The sequence below is a fragment of the Eptesicus fuscus genome, chromosome 7 (genome assembly GCF_027574615.1).
Source record: "Eptesicus fuscus isolate TK198812 chromosome 7, DD_ASM_mEF_20220401, whole genome shotgun sequence".
Classification (NCBI taxonomy): Eukaryota; Metazoa; Chordata; class Mammalia; order Chiroptera; family Vespertilionidae; genus Eptesicus; species Eptesicus fuscus.
The window spans coordinates 103491753-103518003 of NC_072479.1; the positions used below are offsets into that span (position 1 = coordinate 103491753).

General features: G+C 46.0%; 1 protein-coding gene and 1 long non-coding RNA gene across 5 annotated transcripts in view; one reads left to right on the forward strand and one right to left on the reverse strand.

Annotated features, from left to right (window-relative positions):
* EP300 (E1A binding protein p300) overlaps positions 1-7109 on the forward strand; it is a 68620-nt gene extending 61511 nt beyond the window's left edge. For all 4 annotated transcript variants that reach the window (XM_008144581.3, XM_054719562.1, XM_054719564.1 and 1 more), the window contains 2 exons: positions 3099-3380; positions 3818-7109. In XM_008144581.3, coding sequence (XP_008142803.2) covers positions 3099-3380; positions 3818-6016 — 2481 coding nt within the window. In that variant the 3' untranslated portion in view covers positions 6017-7109. The remainder of the gene's footprint in view (positions 1-3098; positions 3381-3817) is intronic.
* Positions 1-26168, reverse strand: LOC114232641 (uncharacterized). Its single transcript, XR_003618721.2, has 3 exons — positions 25904-26168; positions 25351-25390; positions 1-104 (listed from the first exon to the last, which is right to left on the reverse strand). It is a non-coding gene; the product is annotated as an uncharacterized LOC114232641 (long non-coding RNA).
* Between the last annotated feature and the right edge of the window lie 83 nt (positions 26169-26251).

The window sequence follows — 26251 nt, forward strand, 5'->3', positions numbered from 1 at the left end:
TTCAGGAGATTGTCTTAAATCAGGTTCCTTAGAACGCCACTGGCTGTTCCAGTTTGTCTGTAATGGGCCTTTGGCCAAACAAAGGAATCAGAATGTTGACCTTCCTGAAAGTGAATTGGGAGGTGAAAAGTTAAACTTTCATAAATACACTTGTAACCTCTTCTCAGAGAAGTTAAAACTTTGAATTATTTCATCATTTAAATTACCTACTTGTAGGGTGTGCTGGGGTTCTTTTTCCTTTCAACATCATCACTGGTGAGAGGAGAAGGGTAACTCATATCTGATTTTTAATATCTCAATTCAGTTCTGTTCAGACATCATAATCAAGTTCTTATAGGAAGTGGCTAATTACGTGGAGAGGGAACTGAAGGCTGGAGTTTTAGAGTTACTTATTGTAATGGTATTGACCTATACAGCTTTTGAAAGTATCTTTTCCCATACACCACTACTCTACCCCCAGTGCCTTTAAATATACACTGAGTGGCCAGATTATGCATTCAGAGATCATATAATCTGGCCACTCAGTGTACATCCTATATAATAAAAGGCTAATATGCAAATTGTCCCCTTGACCAGGAGTTTGACCAGCAGGCAGGCCGGCCAACCATCCATGTCATGTCCCCTCCCCCTGGCCAGGCTGGCCGGATTCCACCCATGCACGAATTCATGCACCGGGCCTCTAACGCACATGCACGCACTCTGAGTGGCCAGATTATTATGCATTCAGAGATCATAATCTGGCCACTCACTGTATATGTGTGTGTTTTCTTTTATTGATTTCAAGAGAGGAAGAAAGAGAGAGAGACATCAATAATGAGAGAGAACCACTGATTGGCTGCCTCCTGCATGCCCTCTACTGGGGATCAAGCCTGCAACCCGAGCATATGCCCTGACTGGGAGTCAAACTGTGCCCTTCTGATTCATAGGTCAATGCTCAACCACTGAATCACACCAGCTGGACCCCCCCATGCCTTCTTTGTTGAAGCCTAAAGAAGTAAGGTCAGCAGGCTAGCCTACAATGATAGAGGACTAATACCATTGCCTCAGCCATGCTAGTGAAACGGAAGAGTTTCTTAGTTCTAATGGGTGCCTTTCTGAGATGATAATTAGCTATTTAGAGCAATATGTAGTGTCACAAAATTCTAACATAACAGAGCAATTGGGAAAGGTCCTGTTGTAATAGGTTTGACTTAGATTGAACGAAAGTCATAGCACATACCCACTATTTAAGATGTAGGTAGTAGTAGTCACTTGTTAGGAATGAAAATCTAAGGTTGTCGATTCAGGTTAAATTCCAGTACTGTCTTAGCTAGAGTGGCATACAATGGACTCAATCATGGTTGTTATTAGAGGGTTGGCCATGGAGCAGATTTCCTAGGGAGTCACCAGCTGGTTTTTGTTCACCTCTATTTTGAATGGGTTAGGCATTCCCCACTTGTTAGAGTGTTTTCCTCTGTGTCACATTTTCAAACGCTTTCTTGCTTTATGAGTGCTTCCTTTGAGCCACAATCTTAACCCCCATCACAGTCCTCCCTTTATGCTTTTAACTTCTGGCATTTGTTTGGTATTTGCCTCTACTCCATGTGTGCTCTCTTCTGTGTATCTTATCTTAAATGATTTGTTTCATGCTAACATGGCTTTCCAAGCTTATTGTGAGGCTCACTGCTAGTTTGCACAGGTTTTAGTCTCTGGAAAACTGGCACAGTTCAGAGGGCAGTACAGCACCTGCTCACAGCATCCTGGTCTCAGGAAAGGTACCATTTTACATTTTATTAGGTTAATAAGAGCTTATAGTTTATGTACTAATTAACTTCAAACTTATATATACCAGCTTCTTAGTGCAGCCTTTCCACTAATGGTAATGAGAATTAATGGGTGTTGTGTGCTTTCAAACTTCCATGAGCAAAAACATTTGCTGCTACTACAGCAAGGAATAAGATTTTGCTTTGTTTATCTTTCCTACCCCCACCATTTTTGTTTCAAACTTCATAAAGGACCTTCTCCCACACCCGTCACTGAGAGGCACCAATGGCTACCATTTTGCTGCATTTCCTTTATCTGTTTCAGCGAGTACCTTCTAAAAAAGACCACCACCTCTGCCTGGCCAAGCGATGGCTTCGTACTCAGTGTCACTATCTAATGCCTGGTCCTTGTATGACCCAGTTAAGGAGTATGTTGAGCTGCCATGCCTTAGCTCCCAGCCTTACTTCTTTCATGATATGGGCATTTTGTTGAAGGCGCAGGCCAATTGTTTTGTAAAATTTGTCTTGATTTTTTTTTTCTTTCTCGTGATTAGATTCAGATTAAACCATGGGTTGCATCTTAAAAGTAGACTTCTCTGAGGTGAAATGTCCACTGTACATGTACTGTACCTGACCTGTTTATTCTTTTTTTTTTTTTTTAAATATATTTTATTGATTTTTTTACAGAGAGGAAGGGAGAGAGACAGAGAGTCAGAAACATCGATGAGAGAGAAACATCGATCAGCTGCCTCCTGCACACCCCCACTGGGGATATGCCCGCAACCAAGGCACATGCCCTTGACCGGAATCGAACCCGGGACCCTTGAGTCCGAAGGCCGACGCTCTATCCACTGAGCCAAACCGGTTTCGGCGACCTGTTTATTCTTATTTTAAAGAAATTATTGAGCCGAAACCGGTTTGGCTCAGTGGATAGAGCGTCGGTCTGCGGACTTGGAAGGTCCCAGGTTCGATTCTGGTCAAGGGCATGTACATTGGTTGCGGGCACATCCCCCGGTGTGGGGTGTGCAAGGAGGCAGCTGGTCAATGTCTCTCTCTCATCGATGTTTCTAGCTCTCTATCCCTCTCCCTTCCTCTCTGTGAAAAATCAATAAAATATATTTTTTTTAAAAAAAAAATTATTGAATGGGGTAGAAAAGATCAGGTGTAGATTTTAGGCCCATTGTAGACAGTCTCAGAGAAAGACCAGAGACATGTGAAGCAGGAGGGGGACAGTATCACTGACTCGGTGTTCATCGGCCTCACAGGGTCCAGTCTGACTCACCTGTCCACTGGTACTGACCCCGCTCAGTGTGGTGCTCTAGTTCCAGAGGCAGAATGAGATCATCTGTTTTGCAGGTTTTCTTTGTCATCCGTCTCATCGCTGGCCCTGCCGCCAACTCCCTGCCTCCCATCATTGATCCTGACCCCCTCATCCCTTGCGACCTGATGGATGGGCGGGACGCCTTTCTCACCCTCGCAAGGGACAAGCACCTGGAGTTCTCATCCCTCCGAAGAGCGCAGTGGTCCACCATGTGCATGCTGGTGGAGCTGCACACCCAGAGCCAGGACCGCTTTGTCTACACCTGCAACGAGTGCAAGCACCATGTGGAGACGCGCTGGCACTGCACGGTCTGCGAGGTGGGTTCCGGGGGCCTGGCCTTCGTATTTGAGTGGTAGAACTAAAGGGGCTTTTGAGCTCGAGCAGAATATGTAAAACTTAAAGGCCCAGTGCACAGATTCATGCACCAGTGGGGTCCCTCGGGCCAGTGGGGATCAGGCCTGAACCGGTTCTCCAACATCCCCCAGAGGGATCCCGGATTGTGAGAGGGTGGTTCTTGGGTGACACACCCTGGAATCGGGCTCCCTCCTCTCTGGTTCTGGGTTTGTCACCCAAGAACCACAGCTGCCAGGTCACCGCAGCTCAGCAACTCCTGCATTGAGCATCTGCCTCCTGGTGGTCAGTGTGCATCATGGCTACTGGTTGGATGGTCGCTTAGGCTTTTGTGCATATAGATGCTTTTGAATGACTTCAGTCTTGGACAGTTGACCTTACACCTGTGTTTCCCCCGCCCTAGGATTACGATTTGTGTATCACCTGCTATAACACTAAAAACCATGACCACAAGATGGAGAAACTAGGTCTCGGCTTAGATGATGAGAGCAACAACCAGCAGGCCGCGGCCACCCAGAGCCCAGGAGACTCTCGCCGCCTGAGCATCCAGCGCTGCATCCAGTCTCTGGTCCACGCCTGCCAGTGCCGGAATGCCAACTGTTCCCTGCCCTCCTGCCAGAAGATGAAGCGGGTTGTGCAGCACACCAAGGGCTGCAAGCGGAAAACCAACGGAGGGTGCCCCATCTGCAAGCAGCTCATCGCCCTCTGCTGCTACCACGCCAAGCACTGCCAGGAGAACAAGTGCCCCGTGCCCTTCTGCCTCAACATCAAGCAGAAGCTCCGGCAGCAGCAGCTGCAGCACCGGCTCCAGCAGGCCCAGATGCTCCGCAGGAGGATGGCCAGCATGCAGCGGACTGGTGTGGTGGGACAGCAACAGGGCCTGCCCTCCCCGACTCCTGCCACTCCCACCACGCCGACCAGCCAACAGCCCACCACCCCACAGACGCCCCAACCCCAGCCCCCTTCTCAGCCTCAGCCCACCCCTCCCAACAGCATGCCGCCCTACCTGCCCAGGACTCAAGCTGCTGGCCCTGTGTCCCAAGGTAAAGCACCCGGCCAGGTGACCCCTCCAACCCCCCCTCAGACGACTCAGCCACCCCTCCCGGGGCCCCCGCCTGCAGCAGTGGAAGTGGCAATGCAGATTCAGAGGGCAGCGGAGACGCAGCGCCAGATGGCCCACGTGCAGATCTTCCAAAGGCCAATCCAGCACCAGATGCCCCAGATGGCGCCCATGGCCCCCATGGGCATGAACCCACCTCCCATGGCCAGAGGCCCCAGTGGACATTTGGAGCCAGGGATGGGGCCCCCTGGGATGCAGCAACAGCCACCGTGGGCCCAAGGAGGATTGCCTCAGCCCCAACAACTACAGTCCGGGATGCCAAGGCCTGCCATGATGTCAGTGGCCCAACATGGTCAGCCCTTGAACATGGCTCCCCAACCAGGATTGGGCCAGGTCGGTGTGAGCCCTCTCAAACCAGGCACTGTGTCTCAACAAGCCTTACAAAACCTTTTGCGGACTCTCAGGTCTCCCAGCTCTCCCCTCCAGCAGCAACAGGTGCTTAGTATCCTTCACGCCAACCCCCAGCTGTTGGCTGCGTTCATCAAGCAGCGGGCTGCCAAGTACGCCAACTCTAATCCACAAAACCTCCCTGGGCAGCCTGGCATGCCCCAGGGCCAGCCAGGGCTGCAGCCCCCTGCCATGCCTGTTCAGCAGGGGGTCCACTCCAATCCAGCCATGCAGAACATGAATCCCATGCAGGCGGGTGTCCAGAGGGCCGGCCTGCCCCCGCAGCAACCGCAGCAGCAAATGCAGCCACCCATGGGAGGGATGAGTCCCCAGGCCCAGCAGATGAACATGAACCACAACACCATGCCTGCACAGTTCCGAGACATCCTGAGGCGGCAGCAGATGATGCAGCAGCAGGGAGCGGGGCCCGGAATTGGCCCTGGGATGGCCAACCACAGCCAGTTCCAGCAACCCCAAGGAGTTGGCTACCCCCCGCAGCAGCAGCAGCAGCAGCAGCAGCAGCAAAGGATGCAGCATCACATGCAACAGATGCAACAAGGAAACATGGGACAGATGGGCCAGCTCCCCCAGGCCTTGGGAGCAGAGGCCGGAGCCAGTCTGCAGGCCTACCAGCAGCGACTCCTTCAGCAACAGATGGGGTCCCCTGCTCAGCCCAACCCCATGAGCCCCCAGCAGCATATGCTCCCAAACCAGGCTCAGTCCCCGCACCTACAAGGCCAGCAGCTCCCTCCTTCTCTCTCCAATCAAGTGCGTTCTCCCCAGCCTGTCCCTTCTCCACGGCCGCAGTCTCAGCCCCCCCACTCCAGCCCTTCCCCGAGGATGCAGCCTCAGCCTTCTCCACACCACGTTTCCCCACAAACCAGTTCTCCACATCCGGGACTGATAGCTGCCCAGGCCAACCCCATGGAACAAGGGCACTTTGCCAGCCCGGACCAGAATTCAATGCTTTCTCAGCTCACTGGCAATCCAGGCATGGCAAACCTCCATGGTGCAAGCGCCACGGACCTGGGACTCAGCACCGATAACTCAGACTTGAATTCAAACCTCTCACAGAGTACACTAGACATACACTAGAGACACCTTGTAGTATTTTGGGAGCAAAAAAATTATTTTCTCTTAACAAGACTGTTTTGTACTGAAAACAATTTTTTTGAAACTTTCTTAGCCTAAAAGACAATTTTCCTTGGAACACATACGAACTGTGCAGTAGCTGTTTGTGGTTTAAAGCAAACATGCAAGATGAACCTGAGGGATGATAGAACACAAAGAATATATTTTTGTTAGTGCTGGTTACCACCAGCCTTTTCCCCTTCGTGTGTGTGGTTCAAGTGTGCACTGGGAGGACGCTAAGGCCTGTGAAGCCACCCACGTGCTCCTGCCTTGCACCTCCAATAGGTTTTATTATTTTTTTTAAATTAATGAAAATATGTAATATTAATAGTTATTATTTACTGGTGCAGATGGTTGACATTTTTCCCTATTTTCCTCACTTTATGGAAGAGTTAAAAAAGAACATTTCTAAAACCAGAGGACAAAAGGGGTTAATGTTACTTTAAAATTACATTCTATATATATATATATATATATATAAATATATATAAATATATATTAAATTACCAATTTTTTTCTCTGGGTGCAAAGATGTTCATTCTTTTTAAAATGTAAAACAAAACAAAAAAAATCCTTTCCTTCCCCTCAAGTCAACTTTTGTGCTCCAGAAAATTTTCTATTCCTTAAGTCTGAGCGTAAAAACTTCAAGTATTAAAATAATTTGTACATGTAGAGAGAAAAATGACTTTTTCAAAATATACAGGGGCAGCTGCCAAATTGATGTATTATATACTGTGGTTCTGTTTCTCGGAAGATTTTTTTTGTTATTTTTACATCTAACAGAAAAAAAAATTAAAAAGAGGGTAAGAAACACTTCCATTGGGATGATTTAACCTGCAAATGTCCCTGGGGTTTCTCTGCTTGCTTTCTTCCTCCTGACCCTGCCCCCTGACACACACACTTTCTGTAAAACTTGAAAATAGAAAGCAAAAACCCTCAACTGTTGTAAATCATGCAATTAAAATTGATTACTTATAAATATGAACTTTGGATCACTGTATAGACTGTTAAATTTGATTTCTTATTACCTATTGTTAAATAAACTGTGTGAGACAGACAGCTAACTTTGTTTCACTTTTTTCCGACACAACTTTGTCTTAGAAGACATCAGTTTTAAGTCCCTGATGCATAGGGTTCAGAGGAAAAAGCAAAACCACTAACTTACAGCCTAGCCTCTCTGGATATTCAAGTGAACTTAAAAACGGACTTGGGTAAATTTGTCAAACATTCAGGGAAAAACACTGCAAGTACCAGCCAAATGTCTATTTTATCTATTTGAGTTTATATTATTTAGCATTTAACATGCTCTATGATCCCCTATGGATGATTCATGGTCTTCCAATCAACCTTACCTTACAGGGATGAAAACGAGCAACTAAGTCACAGTAGTTTCTTGGAAAAGGAGTACTTAAAGGGCTACAATACATCCCTCTTCTGTCACACTGTGGTTGCCAACTGCCAACCAAGAAGACAAGGGGTGGGGAGGAGATGGGGTCTAGTAGGAAAAGAAAATGGGTGGGAATAAGACTGGAAGGCTAAGAAAGAGAGAGCTAATTATAACAGAGAGACCAGTACTTGCCAGGTATTAAAAAGAACTGAGGTGCTGGCTGGTTTGCTCAGTGGTTAGTGTTGGCCCACAGACCAAAAGGTCGCGGGTTCGATTCCTGGTCAAGGGCATGTACCTTAGTTGCAGGTTCTCAGTCCTAATAGAGGCTTGTGTGGGAGGCAGCCAATCATGTCTCTTACTTCCATGTCTCTCCCTTCCACTCTAAAAACCAATGGAAAAAAATATCCTAAGGTAAGAATTTTTTTAAAAGCCCTAGCCGATTTGGCTCTCTGGATAGAGCAGTGGTCGGCAATCCGCGGCTCGCGAGCCACATGTGGCTCTTTGGCCCCTTGAGTTTTTAGCAAAGGCCAACTTAGGAGTACCCTAATTAAGTTAATAACAATGTACCTACCTATATAGTTTAAGTTTAAAAAATTTGGCTCTCAAAAGAAATTTCAGCCCTGGCCGGCTTGGCTCAGTGGATACAGCGTCAGCCTGCGGACTGAAGGGTCCCAGGTTCGATTCCGGCCACGGGCACATGCCTGGGTTGCGGGCGCGATCCCCAGTAGGGGACGTGCAGAAGGCAGCCGATCAATGATTCTCATCATTGATGGTTCTATCTCTGTCTCCCTTCCTCTCTGAAATCAATAAAGAAATATATTTAAAAAAAAGAAAGAAAGAAATTTCAATCGTTGTACTGTTGATATTTGGCTCTGTTAACTAATGAGTTTGCCGACCACTGGAATAGAGCATCGGCCTGTGGACTGAAGGGTCCCAAGTTCGATTCCTGGTCAAGGGCACATGCCCAGGTTGTGAACTCATCCCCACTGGGGGTGCGTGCAGGAGGCGGCCAATTGGTGATTCTCATTATTAATGTTTCTATCTCTCTCCCCACTTCCTCTGAAATCAATTTTAAAAAATTTTTTAATTAAAAAAAAAAATTTGCCCCACTGGTGTGGCTCAGTGGTTGATCATCAACTTATGAACCAGGAGGTATGGTTCAGTTTCCCATGAGGGCACATGCCCGGGTTGTGGGTTCGATCCCCAGTGTGAGGCGTGCAAGAGGCAGCCGATTGATGATTCTCATCATTTCTCCCTTCCTCTCTGAAATCGATTTTTTTTTTTTTTAATTTCAGAGAGTAAGGAAGAGGGAGAAAGAGAGAGAGAAACATCCATGTTGATTGAGAATCATTCATTGCTGCCTCCAAACCTGGGACTTTTCAGTTCACAGGCCAAGGCTCTATCCACTGAGCCAAACCGGTTAGGGCAAAATATATTTTTAAAAATAAATAAAAAATGAGAGATAACTGATCCTCCAACTTCATATTACATTGGCTATGAACAAGTTTGAAAAATTAGAATACCGTTAGTAAGCTGCTTTGACATTGTTATTCAAACTCCTTTTTATTCCTATTTTATATTGTCTCATAAAAAATAACTAGTATCTTAACCCTTTTAGTGCCAGCCTCTTAGGCCTGGTATACGTGAAAAATGCCACGGCTTTTTTGACGAATTTGCACGTTTGTACTAAGAAATTTATATTAAGCTTAATACTTATTTGTTGAAGCTAGTTTTTTTTACATACACTCTTAATACTTTCAGGTATGATAAAAAAGTTCATTTATGTTGTTATCTCTTCTATAAATTTATGAAAAAAATAAATTTTAAAATTTATTATTAAAAAATTTAAACTTTTACATTCAGATTAGAAAATTTGTTCTTTAGTATTTTTTGACAGTATTAATTTAGCATTAGTTTCTACTACTATTTATTAGCTCACCAACAATTTTTATGCTTTGCCATTATTTTTTAAATAGTAACATTGAATTTACTAAAATGTCCCCCACACAATTGAACACGCGCACTTCTGTCCAGGACAGCACGCACCAGGAAGACCGTGTTCACATCCACCCCACACTGCGCAGCTGCTTCTTCGCTGCCCTCTCCCCGTTTCACACCTTTTGCTGCACACACAACAGTCCTTCTCCTTTTTTCCAGGTAACGTTTTTAACGGCTTCCTGTCTTGTCTCAGATGTTCCTCTGATTTCCCACATTTGTTATTTTTCTCTAGGAGCCATTCATTCCCACGATCTTCAACAATACCAATAGTAAAATCCAAACGAGACATAGGGCTTTTCTCAGAGGGGCGGTCATCGGAAGTGTTTATGAAAAGAGGAACGAGCTTGATAGCAATACAAAGACGGATGATACAAGGTCAACTTATGTAGATATGGCATCCGCTACGCAGTAAAAGCAGGTACGCTACAAAGCAGAAAATACCTTATGTTCTTCTAGCCAAAAAAAGAACATATATTTAATTTTCACAATGAAAATTAGTCAATAATGATTAGGAAGCATGACAGGTACTAAAAATATGTCTACAAAACCTATAGGATGCACAGAAAAGAAAAGGCGTGAGCGTAAAAACACCCGGCCGATAGATCGGCCCGTGGCATTCTTCGCACATACCCCATGGGCCGATAGATCGGCCCGTGGCACTAAAAGGGTTAATGTGAGGTTAACTTGTCAGTATTTTTAGAGCCCTCCCCAGAAAATGTCTCAAGCACACACCTGCTCAGGTCAGTGGTCCAGCAGATGGACCTGAAGCTACAATCTTCCAGGCCAGACAGAGTACACATGGACAAGATGTAGCCCTGCCCTCAAGCAAGCCAGGTTGAGATCTAGAAAAGAGAATGATGCTGGAATAAGATGAAATAGAGAATGTTCACGGGTGTAAGCAGGAACAAGGTTCAGAGAATGGGACGGGGGCACCTGGCTGATGGGAATTGGGAACGTTTCTGGAAAGGCTAGTATTTAAATGGATCTTGGAGAGGAGTGAGGAACTGCACCCAGAAGAGTGCAGAATTAGATCCTGGTGAGGAAAGCACTTCAGAACCACTTGGCTGAGGCCAGATTGTAGATGATGGTGAATGCCTGTGACAGAAAGACATCTCCCCACTTTGCTTCCTGTTACTAGGGACCCAGGATCTGAATCCCCAAAAGGGAAATATTTTGAATTCCAAGCAGTAAATTTCCAGCTTTTATAGCTCTAGCCTCTGACTAAAGACATGTAGGTTGGAGCATGAGACCACATTTCACTGCAATATTGCACGAAGTGAGAGAAGAAACGTTAATTCAATGGGAAGGAGGAAATAAAGCTGTCCTAGCCCTGGTGCTAAGGAGGGGCAAAATAGATTATTCTAGAGTCAGGAATACAAGAACATAATTTCAATACTAATGTGTATTTGAAAATTACTACAATGAAAAGCTGGGACGAGAGAGAACCAAGATGGCGGCATAGGTAAAAACCTAAACTGCTGCCTCACACAACAATTTCAAAACTACAACTAAAAGACAAAACATCTATCACCCAGAACCACGGGAAAGCTGGCTGAGTGGAAGTTCTACAACTAGAAGGAAAGAGAAAAGAGCATTGAGACATGCACAAGTGCTGAAAAGCTGAGGTACAGAGGCGCGCGAATTGGGCTGGCGGCAGGTGTCTGGGTGCGCTACTTTCTTCAACCCGAAGGGAGACAAGCTCCCGATTACTCTGAACTCCAGTTTCTGGGGAGACGCTGGGGACCCAAACTCCCACGGGGAGAAGCTGGACTGTCGGCCATCAGGTCGGAAAGTGAGGGTGATTTTCTTGCAGAGGTGCGCCCAGCAATCATTGTTTACTGCACACGGGGACTTGGAAACGCGGAGACGCAGAGACGGCTGGCTGGCAGCCATCGCTGTTTGCCACACCCTAGCCTAGTGCCTCCCTGAGACCCCGCCCCGCACAATCTACAAACCCAAGCTCCACGCAGCGGCTTTTGCATGTAAATGGCCTGCCCTATCGCAGCTTAACCTAACAAACTGCAGCTCTGGTCAGACAGCTCCAAAACCTCCAAACCCCAAGCAAAGAGGAGAAAACTGTAGTTCTCACTGTAGCTCCTGCTGGGTGGCCTCAGACAGTAGCTGACCTGCACCGCATTGGAGATCCAGAAGCTAGTGTATCTAGTGCTCAGTGTGAGATGACACCAGATTTCAACTACTCACATCCATAAGTGACACATTCAAGAGGCAGACTCAGTGAGCACCAAAGCCCCACTGAAGCAAGTCCTGCCCTATAAGCATGTCTCCAGCACAGCAGTTCTTCCACTCCATCAACACAGGGAAGTAGCAAAATGCGGAGACAAAGAAACATGTCACGAATGAAAGAAATGGAGGAAAGCAAACTACTGGACATAGACTTCAAAACCACATTTATAAGGTTACTCAAGAATCTTCTAAAAACCACCGAGAAACTTGATGAGACCTCCAAGGAGCTTAGTGAGACCTTCAAGGACCTTAATGAGAATGCCAAAAAAATGGAAAAGGACCAGTCAGAAATTAAGCATACACTGTTTGAAATAAAGAATATACAGAAATTCAACTGTAGATCAAAGGACCCCAAGAATCAAACCAAAGGTCTGAAATATGAGGAAACAAAAAACACCCAACCAGAAAAAAAAAAAAAAAAAAGAATCCAAAAATATGAAGATAGTGTAAGGAGCCTCTGGGACAACTTTAAGCGTACCAACATCCGAATTATTGGGGTGCCAGAAGAAGAGAGAGAGCAAAATATTGAAAACCTATTAGAAGAAATAATAACAGAAAACTTCCCCCACCTGGTGAAAGAAATAGACTTACAAGTCCAGGAAGCGCACAGAACCCCAAACAAGAGGAATCCAAAGAGGACCACACCAAGACACATCATAATTAAAATGCCAAGGGCAAAAGACAAAGAGAGAATCTTGAAAGCAGCAAGAGAAAAACAGTTAGTTACCTACAAGGGAGCACCCATACGACTGTCAGCTGATTTCTCAACAGAAACTATGCAGGCCAGAAGGGAGTGGCAAGAAATATTCAAAGTGATGAACAGCAAGAACCTACAACCAAGATTACTCTACCCAGCAAAGCTATCATTCAGAATTGAAGGTCAGATAAAGAGCTTCACAGACAAGAAAAAGCTAAAGGAGTTCATCACCACCAAACCAGAATTATATGAAATGCTGAAGGGTATTCTTTAAGAAGAGGAAGAAGAAGAAAAAGGTAAAGATAAAAATTATGAACAACAAAATGACAACAAATACATACCTACCAACAAGTGAATCTAAAAATCAAGTGAATAAAAAATCTGATGAACAGAATAAACTGGTGAATATAATAGAATCAGGGACATAGAAAGGGAGTGGACTGACAATTCTCAGGGGGAATGAGGGGTACAGGAAGAGATTGGACAAAAATCTTACACCTATGGATGAAGACAGTAGCGGGGGGTAAGGGCATGGGGTGGGGTGGGGAATCAGGGGGAGGGAAGCTATGGGGGGAAAAAAAGAGGAACACTTGTAATAATCTGAACAATAAAGATTTATTTTTTTATTATTTTTTTTTTTACATATATTTTTATTGATTTCAGAGAGGAAGGGAGAGGGAGAGAGAGATAGAAACATCAATGATGAGAGAGAATCATTGATCGGCTGCCTTCTGCAGACCCCCTACTGGGGATCAAGCTGCAATCCAGGCATATGCCCTTGACTGGAATCGAACCCAGGACCTTCAGTCCGCAGGCTGATGCTCTATCCACAGAGCCAAACCAGCTAGGGCTGAACAATAAAGATTTATTTAAAAAAGAAAGAAAAAAAAGAAGAGCTGGGACGAGCTCAAAGCCACAAATTGTGCTGTTTCTAACCTATCAACCTAGGAAGGGACCCACTGGGGGCTGGCAGTATTCCAGGTGCTCTCACTGACTTAGTTACTAAATCCCCCAACAGCCCCAACGGACAAATGAGAAAACTACAGCTAAGATGAAACAACGTGCTCAAGATCTCACAGTCAGTAAGAGGCTTATCAGAAAGTCAAAGTCATCTTCCGTACTGGAGAGAAGCCCTAGTGATGGCTGCAAATTAACTAATACATATGACACGGGTCCTGTTACTCTTCCAAGCAAATTTAAAATACAGACTAAATGAAAGGTTTGGGGCTAAGGAAAATCTGAATAGCTCCTAATCTATTTAAGAAATTGGATTTATAATTAAAACCTTCCCACAAACAAAATTCCAGGACAGCCAAGGTTATGTCAATGATGAATTCTATCAAACATATAAGGAAGAAATAATATAAATCATATACAAATTCTTTCAGAAAATAGCAGGAACACTTCTAATTTTATGAAATTAACACTACCCTGATGCCAAAATTTTTTTTTAATTATAAGAAAATTAAAGAACAATTGCCCACCCTAACCGGTTTGGCTCAGTGGATAGAGCATTGGCCTGCGGTCTGCAGGTTCCCAGGTTCAATTCCGGTCAAGGGCATGTACCTTGGTTGCGGGCACATCCCCAGTAGGGAGTGTGCAGGAGGCAGCTGATGGTCTCATCGATGTTTCTAGCTCTCTATCCCTCTCCCTTACTCTCCGTAAAAAATCAACAAAATATATATTTTTTAAAAAGACCAATTGCCCTCATGAACATAATATGAAATAATCCTAAGCAAAATATTAACAAATTAAGTCCAGCAATATATTTAAAAAAAAATACTGGCCGAAGCCGGTTTGGCTCAGTGGATAGAGCGTCGGCCTGCGGACTGAAAGGTCCCAGGTTCGATTCCGGTCAAGGGCATGTACATTGGTTGCGGGCACATCCCCAGTAGGGGGTGTGCAGGAGGCAGCTGGTCGATGTTTCTCTCTCATCGATGTTTCTAGCTCTCTATTCCCTCTCCCTTCCTCTCTGTAAAAAATCAATAATATATATATAAAAAAAAAAATACTGTATCATGATCAAGTTGGGTTTATCCCAAGAATTCAAGGTTTGCTTAATATTCAAAAATCAGTCTAATCCGCCATACTAACAGAACGAAGGAGACAGACAATATGATCATCTCAACAGATCACCTATTCATAATAAAAACTCAACAAATTAGGAACAGAAGTGAACCTCATAGCCTAAAAATGTGCATCTACAAAAAAACCCACAGTTAACACCATCCTTCCTATATAATAAAAGCCTAATATGCAAATTGTTCAACTGGGAGTTTGACCACTCACTATGACGTAAACTGACCACCAGGGGGCGGCATGGACCATGGCAGACATCTGCGATGCTGTGCCGGCAGTGGGCGGCACTGGAGGCGCTGCTGACCCAGGACTGCAGTGAGATGGTGGAGCAGGTGAGCAGGCCAAGGCAGGTGCGAGCAGGGGCCCAATCACCCCAACTGAGCACCCGGCAGGCAGGATGGTGAGAAGGAGGTGCCAGCCCACAGTGGGGTGCCAGGTGGGGCTGCAGGGTTGCGAGGCTGGGGGCATGAGCTGGGGCTGTGAGCCTGGGGTGCAAGCTGGGGCCTGATCCCCGCAGGTCACCACAAGGGACCCCACCCATGCATGAATTCATGCACCGGGCCTCTAGTATGTACTATAAAGAGCAAATGCTTTGTCTCTACTCTTAGGAAGGAAGGAAGAATCTCCATTCTCACCAATTCTTTTCAACATATATGTTGGATATTCTAGCCAGCAATATAAACCAAGAAAAATAAATCAAAGACAAAATTGTAGAAAAGGAAGAAGTAGAAAAGGTGTCATAATCATATAAGTAAAAAACCCTAAGGATCTATAAAAAAGCTACTCAAACTAATTAATGAATTTAACAAGGTTGCAGGATACAAGAAAAATTTACAAAGATCACTTGCATTTCTATATACCAGCAATTAACAGTTAGAAAATAAAACATAGATTCCAGATATGAATCTCTGTCAGATATGTGGTTTGCAAATATTTTCTGCCTGTTTATGGTTTGTCTTTTCATCCTTTTAGCCGGGTTCTTACAGAGTAAAGTTTTACATTTGATGAACTCCAATAACGTTATCATTTTTTCTTTTATAAATCATGCTTTTGGCCCTAGCTGGTTTGGCTCAGTGGATAGAGCATCAGCCTGAGGACTGAAGGGTCCTGGGCTCCATCCCCAGTAGGAGGCCTGCAGGAGGCGGCCGATCAATGATTCTCTCACCATTGATGTTTCTCTCTCTCTCTCTCACCCTCTCCCTTCCTCTCTGAAATCAATAAAAATGTATTTTAAAAAAATTATACTTTCTCCATTGAATTGCTTCCCCACCACTGTAAAAACTCATTTGGTTGTATTTGTGTGGAACTATTTCTGGGTTCTCCATTCTGTTCCATTGATCTGTCGGTCTATCCCTCTGCCAATACAACCACAGTCTTGAATAATGTAGCTGTAAGTCTAAAATCAGATAGAGTGGTTCTTCCCCCTGCATTAATCTTGTTCAGAATTGTGTGGGCTCTTCTAGTTCTTTTACCTTTACATATAAATTTTAGAATAACATTATATATATTTACAAAAAAACCTTGCTGGGAGGCAGCTGATCAATGATTCTCTCTCATAATTGATTTTCTATCTTTCTCTTCCTTCCTCTCTGAAATCAATAAAAATATATATTTTTAAAAATCTTGCTGTAGTTTTAACAGGAATTGTGATAAACCTGTTTGTCAATTGAGGGAGAATTGACATCTTTACCATGTTGAATCTTCCAATCCATGAATACAATGTCTGTTTATTTAGATCTTCTTTGATTTCTTTCATCAGCATTTTGTAGTTTTTAGAATACAAGTCCTGGACATGTTTTCTTACATTTACACCTAATTTCTTTTTCTTTCTTTTTTTTAAAAATATATTTTATTGATTTTTTACAGAGGAAGGGAGAGCGATAGAGAGTTAGAAACTTCGATCAGATGCCTCCTGCACACTCCCCACTGGGGATGTTTAAGACATTTATATATCCTATCTAATAATAGACAAATATGCAAATTGACCATACCTCCGACACGCCCACAAAGCCACGCCCACCATCCAATCAGAGCGAGTATGCAAATTAACCCAAACCAAGATGGCTACAGCCCCAGAGAACAAGGTTTCCTAGGTAACAGAGGAAGCCAAGCTTTCTGCCAGCCATTGCAGGCCTAAGCCTCCACTCAAGCTACAAAGTTTCAATTATAGAAGGTAAACAAATTCAAACAAATGGCGGCAGAATGGAGCTTGAGAGAGCAGGCCAGGGTTGCCGCTGGCAACAGGGGAAGCAAAGCTTTCCACACACCCTGGCTGGGCCCACCCGCTTAAGGAAACAAAGTTTCGATTATAACCCCAACACAAATGGCTATGGGCCTCCGAGGGAGCCCCAGGCTTGGCTCTGCTCCAGGCTACAAAGTTTCAATTGTAGAAGGAAAATAAATTCCAGATACCAGGGCCTCCGCTTGCGTTGCCAGGGAGCGTGGCCGGCCTGCAAACCACCACAGGCCCCTCGCTCAGGCCGCCCCACACCCCAAGGGAACCCCACCCTGATCAGGGACACCCTTCAGGGCAAACCAGCTGGCCCCCACCCCTGTACCAGGCCTCTATCCTATCTAATAAAAGAGTACTATGCAGATTGATCATCACTGCAACACACAATATAGCTGCCCCCATGTGGTCAAAGATCCTGCCCCCATGTGGACACAAGATGGCCACCACAAGATGGCCAGCAGGAGAGGGCAGTTGGGAGGCACCCAGCCTGCAAGGGAGGGCAGTTGGAGGTGATCAACCCTGCAGGAGAGGACAGTTAGGGGTAACCAGGCCAGCAGAGGAGGGAAGTTGGGGGCAAACAGGCTGGCAACAGAGTGGTTAGGGGGTGATCAGGCTGGCAGGCAGAAGCAGTTAGGGGCAATCAGGAAGGCAGGCAGGCAAGCAGTTGGGAGCCAGCAGTCCTGGATTGTGAGAGGGATGTCCGACTGCCCGTTTAGGCCCGATCCCAGGGATCAGGCCTAAACGGGCAGTCGGACATCCCTTGAGGGGTCCCAGATTGGAGAGGGTACAGGCTGGGCTGAGGGACAACCCCCCTCGGTTGGTTGCACCGGGCCTCTAGTATATATATAAAATTTATATATATTCTAATTTATATATATAAATTGATTTTTTTACAGAGAGGATAGGAGAGGAAGAGAGAGTCAGAAACATCGATGAGAGAGAAACATCAATCAGCTGCCTCCTGCACACCCCCCACTGGAGATGTGCCCGCAACCAAAGTACATGCCCTTGACCAGATTCGAACCTGGCACCCTTGAGTCCACAGGCCGACGCTCTAACCACTGAGCCAAACTGGTTAAGGATATTTCTATTTTTAAGGTTCTTAAATTTTCAGACTCATGAATAGTATATAGAAATAGAATTGATTTTTGTATGTTTATCTTGTATCCTGGAGCCTTACTAAACTCATTTATTAGGTCTAGTGGGATTTTCTAAATAGACCATCATGTCATCTGCAAAAAGAAATATTTTATTTCTCCTTTTCTAATCCACATCACAATTTTGGCCAATCCCTCAAGTATTGGTATTTTTTAGATTGCTGCTCCTCTCTTGGCTGACCTCCTCCACTTTCTAAGTTTTACATAATAACCTCTTATCTTGGGCCCAGATCTGGCCCATAAGCTTCAGGCCCACACTTTTCCCAAAGGTAAGGGCAACAGCTCCACCTCAAATGTGCTGTAGACACCTCCAACTCCATGTGCCCTGTACCAGGCCCATCACCTACTCCTTAAACATGCATGGGCCATAAATGACCACTGACGCTCAGCTGCACAACTAAGAAACCAGGAAGTCTTCCGTATTCCTCCCTCAGATTAGTTCCCCCGTCCAAGTCTTGCCTATTCTGAGTCATTCATGAAATGTCCCCTTCTGTCCACCCACACTGAGCTGGGCCAGGCCCTCAGAGATTCTCTTTCCTAGTCTATTATGGTAACTTCCAAACTGGTCTCCTGATCTCCAGCCCTTCTCCCTCCAATGCATACTCCTAACCACGTCCAGATTACCTTTGTCATTCTCTTGATTAAGAACTTTCTAGAACATAGCTTACCTATATAGGTCAGATTCCAAATTCCAAATTAGCATGGCATTCACATCCGGTCTTGCTTACTTCTCCATTATCACCTTCTTCCAACATCATCTTGCAACAATTCCAACCCATAAAGCATCCACTCTCTCTCATTAAAACATGCTTCGGATGTGTTTTCTCTTCCCTGCGCTCATGTTCCCTTTGTCTTCAATGCCTTGGCCATTGTTTCCTGGTAAACAATCCCCACTCATCCTTCAGGACCTAGTTCCATGTTCCCTTTCAATGCTCTCAGAACACTTGACATCTATATTCCTCACTCTGTAAGCATATATCACACTGCATAATAACTTTCTGCATTTGAATCTGTCTCCACTAGATTGTGAGCTCCTAAAGAGTCACTCTCTCATTCATCTGTTTCTCCATAGCCCTTGATCCGAATTGAACCTGGGACCCTTCAGTCCGCAGGCCGACGCTCTATCCACTGAGCCACACCGGTTAGGGCCTGAAAATTCTTGTATAAGCCATCACAGTGTTGGCCTGGTCAAGCAGTTGCCATGGGAACAGGAGAATCATTGCACAAACACCTTTAGAGATCCCTGATGCTCTTTACATCAACCCTGTTTCTTCTTCATTCCCTAGCCAGTGGGAGTGCAGAGAAAATCTACAAGGGCAGCCAAGGGGGTTCAGAACTTTGGCCCAAATTTTCCCTTGCAGCTGATGAGTTCCAGGAAAAATCTGAAGTTAGAAGAAGCAACAAAGGAACAGCCGGTGCAAGGAGAGGTCTGGATGGTTTCCTTCTTAAAGAACTAAAGCAAGGCCCAGCTCAAGGTTCAGCTTCTCCATGGAGCCTTCCCTACCACACCCTCCAGCACATGTGACGTCCCTTCTCTGCCCCCTGCAAGCTTCAGTGAGGCTATGAGGAATCTTTCCATTCACACAGCACATGGACCCTCCGGGGGGCTGTAATCTGATGGTGGGTTGATTCACAAAGACACATCCTGTCTTTTAGACAAACGTCCTGGCCACAGGCCCCTTCTTCTCTAATCTCTCCCCCGCCCCCCACCCCCAGGCCACCAATCCCAGCCACCACTTGCTGAACTCCAAGCCATGTGCTGTGTTTATACACTTATTGCACTGAACTCTAGATAGGACACTCTGTGATGGTGGAAAAGTTCTAGATATGCCCTGTCCAATACAGAGCCACTGGCCACATGTGGCTACTGAGTAATTGAAAGATGCCCAGTGAAACTGGGGAACTGAATTTTGTTTAATTTTTAAAAAATATTTGTATTGGTTTTAGAAAGGAGGAGAGGGAGAGAGAGAAGCATCACTGAAAGAGGACCATCAATAGGCTGCCTCCCACCCTGGGTTGAGCCTGCAATGCAGGCATATGCCCTGACCAAGAATCAAATGGCAATCTGTCAAACTGGCAATCTCTCTTTGTAAATATATTTTTTAATTTCAGACAGGAAGAAAGAGGGGGAGAGAGATAGAAACATCAGTGATGAGAGAGAATCAGTGATCAGCTGCCTCCTGCACGCCCCCTACTGAGGATCAAGCCCAAAACCCAGACATGTGCCCTTGACTGGAATCAAACCCAGGCTGCAGGCCGATGCTTTATCCACTGAGCCAAACTGGATAGGGCTTAAATGGATGGATTTTATTGAGAGAATTTGATTAGGATTGAATTGAATCTATATAGATCAAGTTGGGAAGAAATAACATCTTGACAATATTGAGTCTTCCTATCCATGAACATGGAATATCTGTTTAATTAATTCTTTGATATCTTTCATCAAAGTTTTTTAGTTTTCCTCATATAGATTTTGTATGATATAATTTTTAAAAATGCCATAGATGTATTCAGTACATCAATTGCATTTTGTCCATGTAATCACTATCAATCTTTGAGGTCAGGGCCATGTCTGCTTAAGTAACAGATGGTCATGACAACATTTGCACATGTGGGTGTCAAAAATACTGATGAAGAGGAAAAAAATCTGATGGATTCCATTAGAATCTGGATTCTAGTCCCAGCTCAGCCCCTAACTTGCTATATGACCTCTGGCAAGAAATATCCCTTTGTAGGCCTCAATGAAGGGGTTCGACTAGACCAGAGGATCCCAAAACTGACCCAGGTTCCTAAGATCAACTCCCAAATGTTTTTTCAATAGGTCTGGGGTTGGTCTTGAAACAAAATCTGTATAATTAAAAATTTCCCCTGGTGTTTCTGATCTCTGGGATCCACTAACTTATTGGAGTAAAGGTTCCCAAGTATTCATTCACAGTGGCTTTGATGTTTCAATAACTGTTTCATGATATTCCTAGGCCTACAGAAATAACTAACAGTCTGTTCATTAAGAAGATAAGTCCAGCTGGTTTGGCTCAGTGGTTAGAGCATCAGCCTGTGGACTGAAGGGGTCCCAGGTTTGATACCAGTAGAGGGCACATGCCCGGGTTGTGGGCTCGATCCCCAGTACGGGGCGTGCAAGAGGCAGGCAATCAATGATTCTCTCTCATCATTGATGTTGCTATCTCTCTCTCTCCCTTCCTCTCTGAATTCAATAAAAATATTTTTTTAAAAAAAGAAGATAAGTCCAAAGAAACAGTATTTATGTCCTAAGAACTTAATGCCTTTGGGACACAGCACACCTTCTTGAACCTCAGAATCACATAGGACACTGCCATTATCATTTCTTGTTCCATATTAATTTGTACACAATACTTGCTTTTTGTCACAACCATGTCCAAAAACCTCAGCTTCGAATAGATATGACATTATCAAAAGGAATGTAGTGCGAACTAATGCAAAAACGGCCTCAGACAGATGTCATGTGTTGTAAGCTGAATTATGTCCCCCCTTCAAATCCACATGTTGAAGTCCTAACGCGCAGTACCTCACTATGACTATGACTGTATCTGAAGATAGGCCTTTGAAGAAATAATCAAGGTAAATGAGGTCATATGTGTGGGTCCTAATCCAATATGACCAGTGCCCTTATAGGAAGAGGAGATTAGGATACAAGTATGCATGCACACAGAGGAAAGACCACAGAAGGACACAGTGGCCATCAGTAAGCCGAAGAGAGAGGCCTCAGAAGAAACATAACCTGCCAACACTTTGATTTTGAACTTCTAGCCTCCAGAACTATGAGAAGATTAATTTCTGTTTAAGCCCCTGGCTGTGATATTTTGTTATGGCAACCTAACAAACAAACACCCTAGGGTTCCCCTAAGATTTTAAAATTCCCCTCAGCACCCCTGTGAGTTCTCCAACTGTGAGCACCTCAACACACAGTTGGAGAACCACAACCTGGGGGCTTACATATGCCCTGAGTCTGACCCCACTCAAACCACTAATGGAGATAAATGGACAGATTGCCGGGGTATAAGTCAGCTAGCAAATTTCATTCAACACAAATCAACATTTCTGCCCTAATAACACACCTGATTGCTGGCTTCAGCAGATATTAATCACCAGTTGGAAGTTACCCCAGGCCAGTGATTTAGGTAGCCAGTTGGGAGGTTGCTATGGTGGTAGAGGAGAAAGCTGGTTATGACCTGGACAGGATGGTGGCAGTGAGAATGCAGAACAGTGGGCATATTGGGATATATTTTGTGGTAAAGGAGTTGTCACTCAGAACTTGCAGATGGGTTTGTGAGTGGGAGAGCGCAGAATCAAGGATAATTCCTAGAGTTTGTTTACAATGGAGTCTATTTCTATTGTGACTGCACTCTTTCATTTCTACAGTTTTTATTGAGAGCCTGCTTACTGTCATGCTATGTCCAAGGTGCTGGGTTACTGGGGTGGGAAAAATAGGATTCTTACTTTTGCTTGATTAAGAATGTGGATGTTGGAGCTGGACTGCCTAGGTTCAAATCCCAGCTCTGCACTTATTAGCTGTGTGGCCTTGGGCAAGTTACTTAACCTACCTCAGTTTTCTTATCTGTAAAACTAGTGACCAGGTGCATGAAATTCATGCACATTAAAAGGGGATTAATTGGAGGAAATAATTTAATATTGCTATTTGCCCTTTCTCTATAATAGAAGTGTCAGAGATGAAAGAAAATTAGTAAAATGTATATGAAAACCTTCCTCCTGTCAGAGTCTGGGGCTCACCACGGGACCCAGAGTCAAGTCCTCGCCCACCCACATGCACCTCAAAATCACTTGAGACCCAGACCAGGCCGGCCTCCCCACCCCATTGGGCTAGATCCAGACCCGGCCAGTCCCACCCTTGTCAAGCCCTGCCGGGCAGGGCGCGTAGCCTCAGGTCCCCCAGCCCAGACTGGGGTGAGGGGTGTGCCTTGAGATCCTCCATCAAGCCCTGCCAGGCAGGGATGCGCAGCCTCAGGTCCCCTGGCCCTGTGCTGGGGTGGGGGGCGTGGCCTGAGGTCCTCTGTCAAGCCCCACCTAGTGGGGGGCGTGGCCTGAGGTCCCCCCTGAGGTCCCCTAGCCCAGCACCAGGATGGGAAGCGCACCTTGAGGTCCCCGGTCAAGCCCTGCCAGGCGGAGGGTGCAGCCTGAGGTCTCCTGTCAAGCCCCACGGGGGGGGGGGGGGGGGGGCGGGGGAGGGCGTAGCCTCAGGTCCCTGCTGATTGCTCGTTAAGGCTCCTTATGGGAACTTGGCCTCAGCTGTGGGTGCAGCCATCTTTGTGACGGAGTGATGGTCAATTAGGAAATTTGAAAGGGTGATGGAGCACTTCATGAACTACTTCACATTGGATGCTCACCAAAGGCCTTTCAGAGGTGATAACAGTTAAAATAAGACTTAAATGCAAGAAGGAGCCAGGCGTGAGCATATCTAGGAAAAGAATATTCTAGAAGGAAACAAATGTAAATTCCCTCAGCAAGAATAAGCTTGACATGTGCCAGCGACAGAAAGCAGGGCAGTAGGGGCAGTAGGGCTGGAATTCAATGAGGGAGTGAATGATGCCGAATGAAGTTGGCGAGGCTGGCAGTTGACAGATCAGGGCAGGGAATTCGGTTTTATTTTAAGAGCCAGAGGGGCCAGGGGGATGTTTTCAGGAGGAGGATGGCGTGGTTTGACTCACATTTTAGAGACCAGCTGGATGACTATGAGCAGGTTTGGGTGGCACAGAGGACGCAGGGAGACTACTGAGGACTGCAGGCAAGAAGGATGGCTTCATCTGGGTGGCGGGGGACAGGTAGGAGGACAGGTCTGGGATGTGCCTTAGATGTAGCATCAGCTAGACTTGGACTTTACACGCAGGTTCTGCCGGACACAGTTCTGGAGAGTCCGCCCAACGCCTGTCTCGGCGTTTCAGTGTGCAGCACAGATCAGGTAAAGTGGAGGACAGACTGGAACAGGTGGAACTGGGGGCAGTGAGTTCAATGGAATGAATGTGGAAACGTCCAGTAACTGATAAAAAGGTAACAACATTCCCTGAGCTCTTCCTGTGTGGCCAGATTCCACGTGAAGTGCTTTGTGTGCATCATTTATTTCATTTTATTGATTTCTTAGAGAGGAAGGGAGAGGGATGGAGAGTTAGAAACATCGATGAGAGAGAAACATCCATCAGCTGCCTCCTGCACACTCCCCACTGGGGATGTGCCCGCAACCAAGGTACATGCCCTTGACCGGAATCGAACCTGGGACCCTTCAGTCTGCAGGCCGACGCTCTATCCACTGAGCCAAACCGGTTAGGGCATGTGCATCATTTTATTTAACTTTCACAACTACCCTCTGAGCTAAGTATCGGTATCCCCATTTTATAGGGGAGGAGCTGTGAAGATGGCTGTGTAAGGGTCACACAGTGATGGAATTCAAAGCCCATTTAAAAAAAAATATGTTATATATATATATATATCTATATATATATATACCTATATATCTATATCTATATCTATATCTATATCTATATCTATATCTCTATATCTATATCTATATCTATATCTATATATATTTCAGAGAGGAAGGGAGAGGGAGAGAGAAAGAAACATCAATAATGAGAGAGAATCATTGATTGGCTGCCTCCTGCACGCCTTGTACTGGGGATCAAACCTGCAACCTGGGCTTGTGCCCTGACCAGGAATTGAACCGTGACCTCCTGGTTCCTAGGTTGACGCTCAACCACACCGGCTGGGCGCACCACTCCTTTTGGGATGCCAGGAGTGTATTAACGGAATCCATGCTGTTGGCACCCCCACGGCACCATACCACACCATACCATCGTTAGAAGGGGCATAACAATGGATTTACAAATGCTTATCTCCCGGGCTGCATGGGCTGCGTTTTTAAGGCTCACTAACTGATTTCAATGTGATCAGCTGAAATGCGCAAAAGGCATCGAGGGTTGTCCTGAGGACTCAGTACGATACTCAGAAGCACCTGGCACAGGCAGGTGCTCATTCAGTATTTGTCGACTCTGAACCTGGATCAACAACGTAGAAAGCGTTGTTGAGTGAGTTTTCTTCGGCACCAACAAGGCTGGCCGTACTGAACTTGCCTAAGCTTCAGTCTCCTCAGTTCTGAAAAGGGTAAGAATTCCTCCTGCCTTTCAGGTTTGTTTTGAGGACAAACGAGGTTGTAGGGTAGGTGAGCACACAGCTGGCAGTCAACACAGCCCTTAGAAACACGGGGCCCCTCTTCCGTCACTGGCCTGGGGGCTGAAAAGCCTCCCTCTCTCTCTCTCTGTCCGCTTTGGGGGTGACGGGCAGTCCGCACACCCTCTCTGCCTGTTTTATTAGCGAATATACTCCTCAAAAGTGGGCATTTGAAAGGCACCTACCAGTGAACTTCATACATCCAGAAATGGTACCACCAGATTAAATGGTATCCTATAAACAAACAATTTCAGTTCCTTTAACTGACACTTCAAAATCTCTACTTACACTTCTCATGATCCTTCCAAGAATTTGCCAGAAGGTGGACCTGTCAATAGAAAGGACACAGATTATTACTGACCACCAATGCCGTCAAAACAATTGTTACTTAGAAAGCCCAAAACACAGCTGGAATTTTCAGAATTTAATCAACACACCCCCACACCCACACCCCCACCCCCAACTACCTCCCCATTTTGACTTTGCCTACAAGGGCTCCTCACAGTTGATCCAGCCCAAACCACAAAGGAACATTCAAAAAAATAATAATAATCATTTAAACTGCCGTGTGGTGGTAATCTGGGTTGCTGGGCTGTGGTTGTTGGTAGTTGGGGAGGGGCAAGCAGATCCAGCAAAAGTGTTGTTTTAAACTGGTAGCTAGGAGCTCAGATAATGAGGTCACAGGGTGGTTGTGTTTTGGAACTTTCTGCTCCTTCAAGGCAGTTACCCTGAAAACCCTCTGAGCGAGTCTGTGTCCTGCTCCGCCGCGGCTCCCTGAGCCAAGAAACCGCTGCGGGACGCCCGTCTCCACCTGCGAGCGGCGGCTGCTCCACACGCTCACCTGTGAGCTCAGGGCGCGGTGGTGCCTCTGCCCGCGCCGCTCCAAGTGCCGTACAAACCGCGGAGCTCTCCTCACAGGGCGGTTCCTCGTCTCCCGCGTCCAGCCATTCCCACGGAGGAGGGCACCGTGGCCTGCGGACCAGACGTCTTCCCAGGTCTTCGAGGATCGGGCGGAGCTCGCTCAGCCGCCTCCATCCATCAGACCCGCCCACCCCGGGGTCGCAGCCCGGCCCCGCCTCGGCCAGCGCCCGCGGTCCCGGCGCCTGCCCGCCCGGTGCGGGGCGGCCCCGCGGGGAGGGCGGGTGGCGGGGCGGCCAGGCCCCGGGGCTGGGTAATGGCAGTTGCCCTG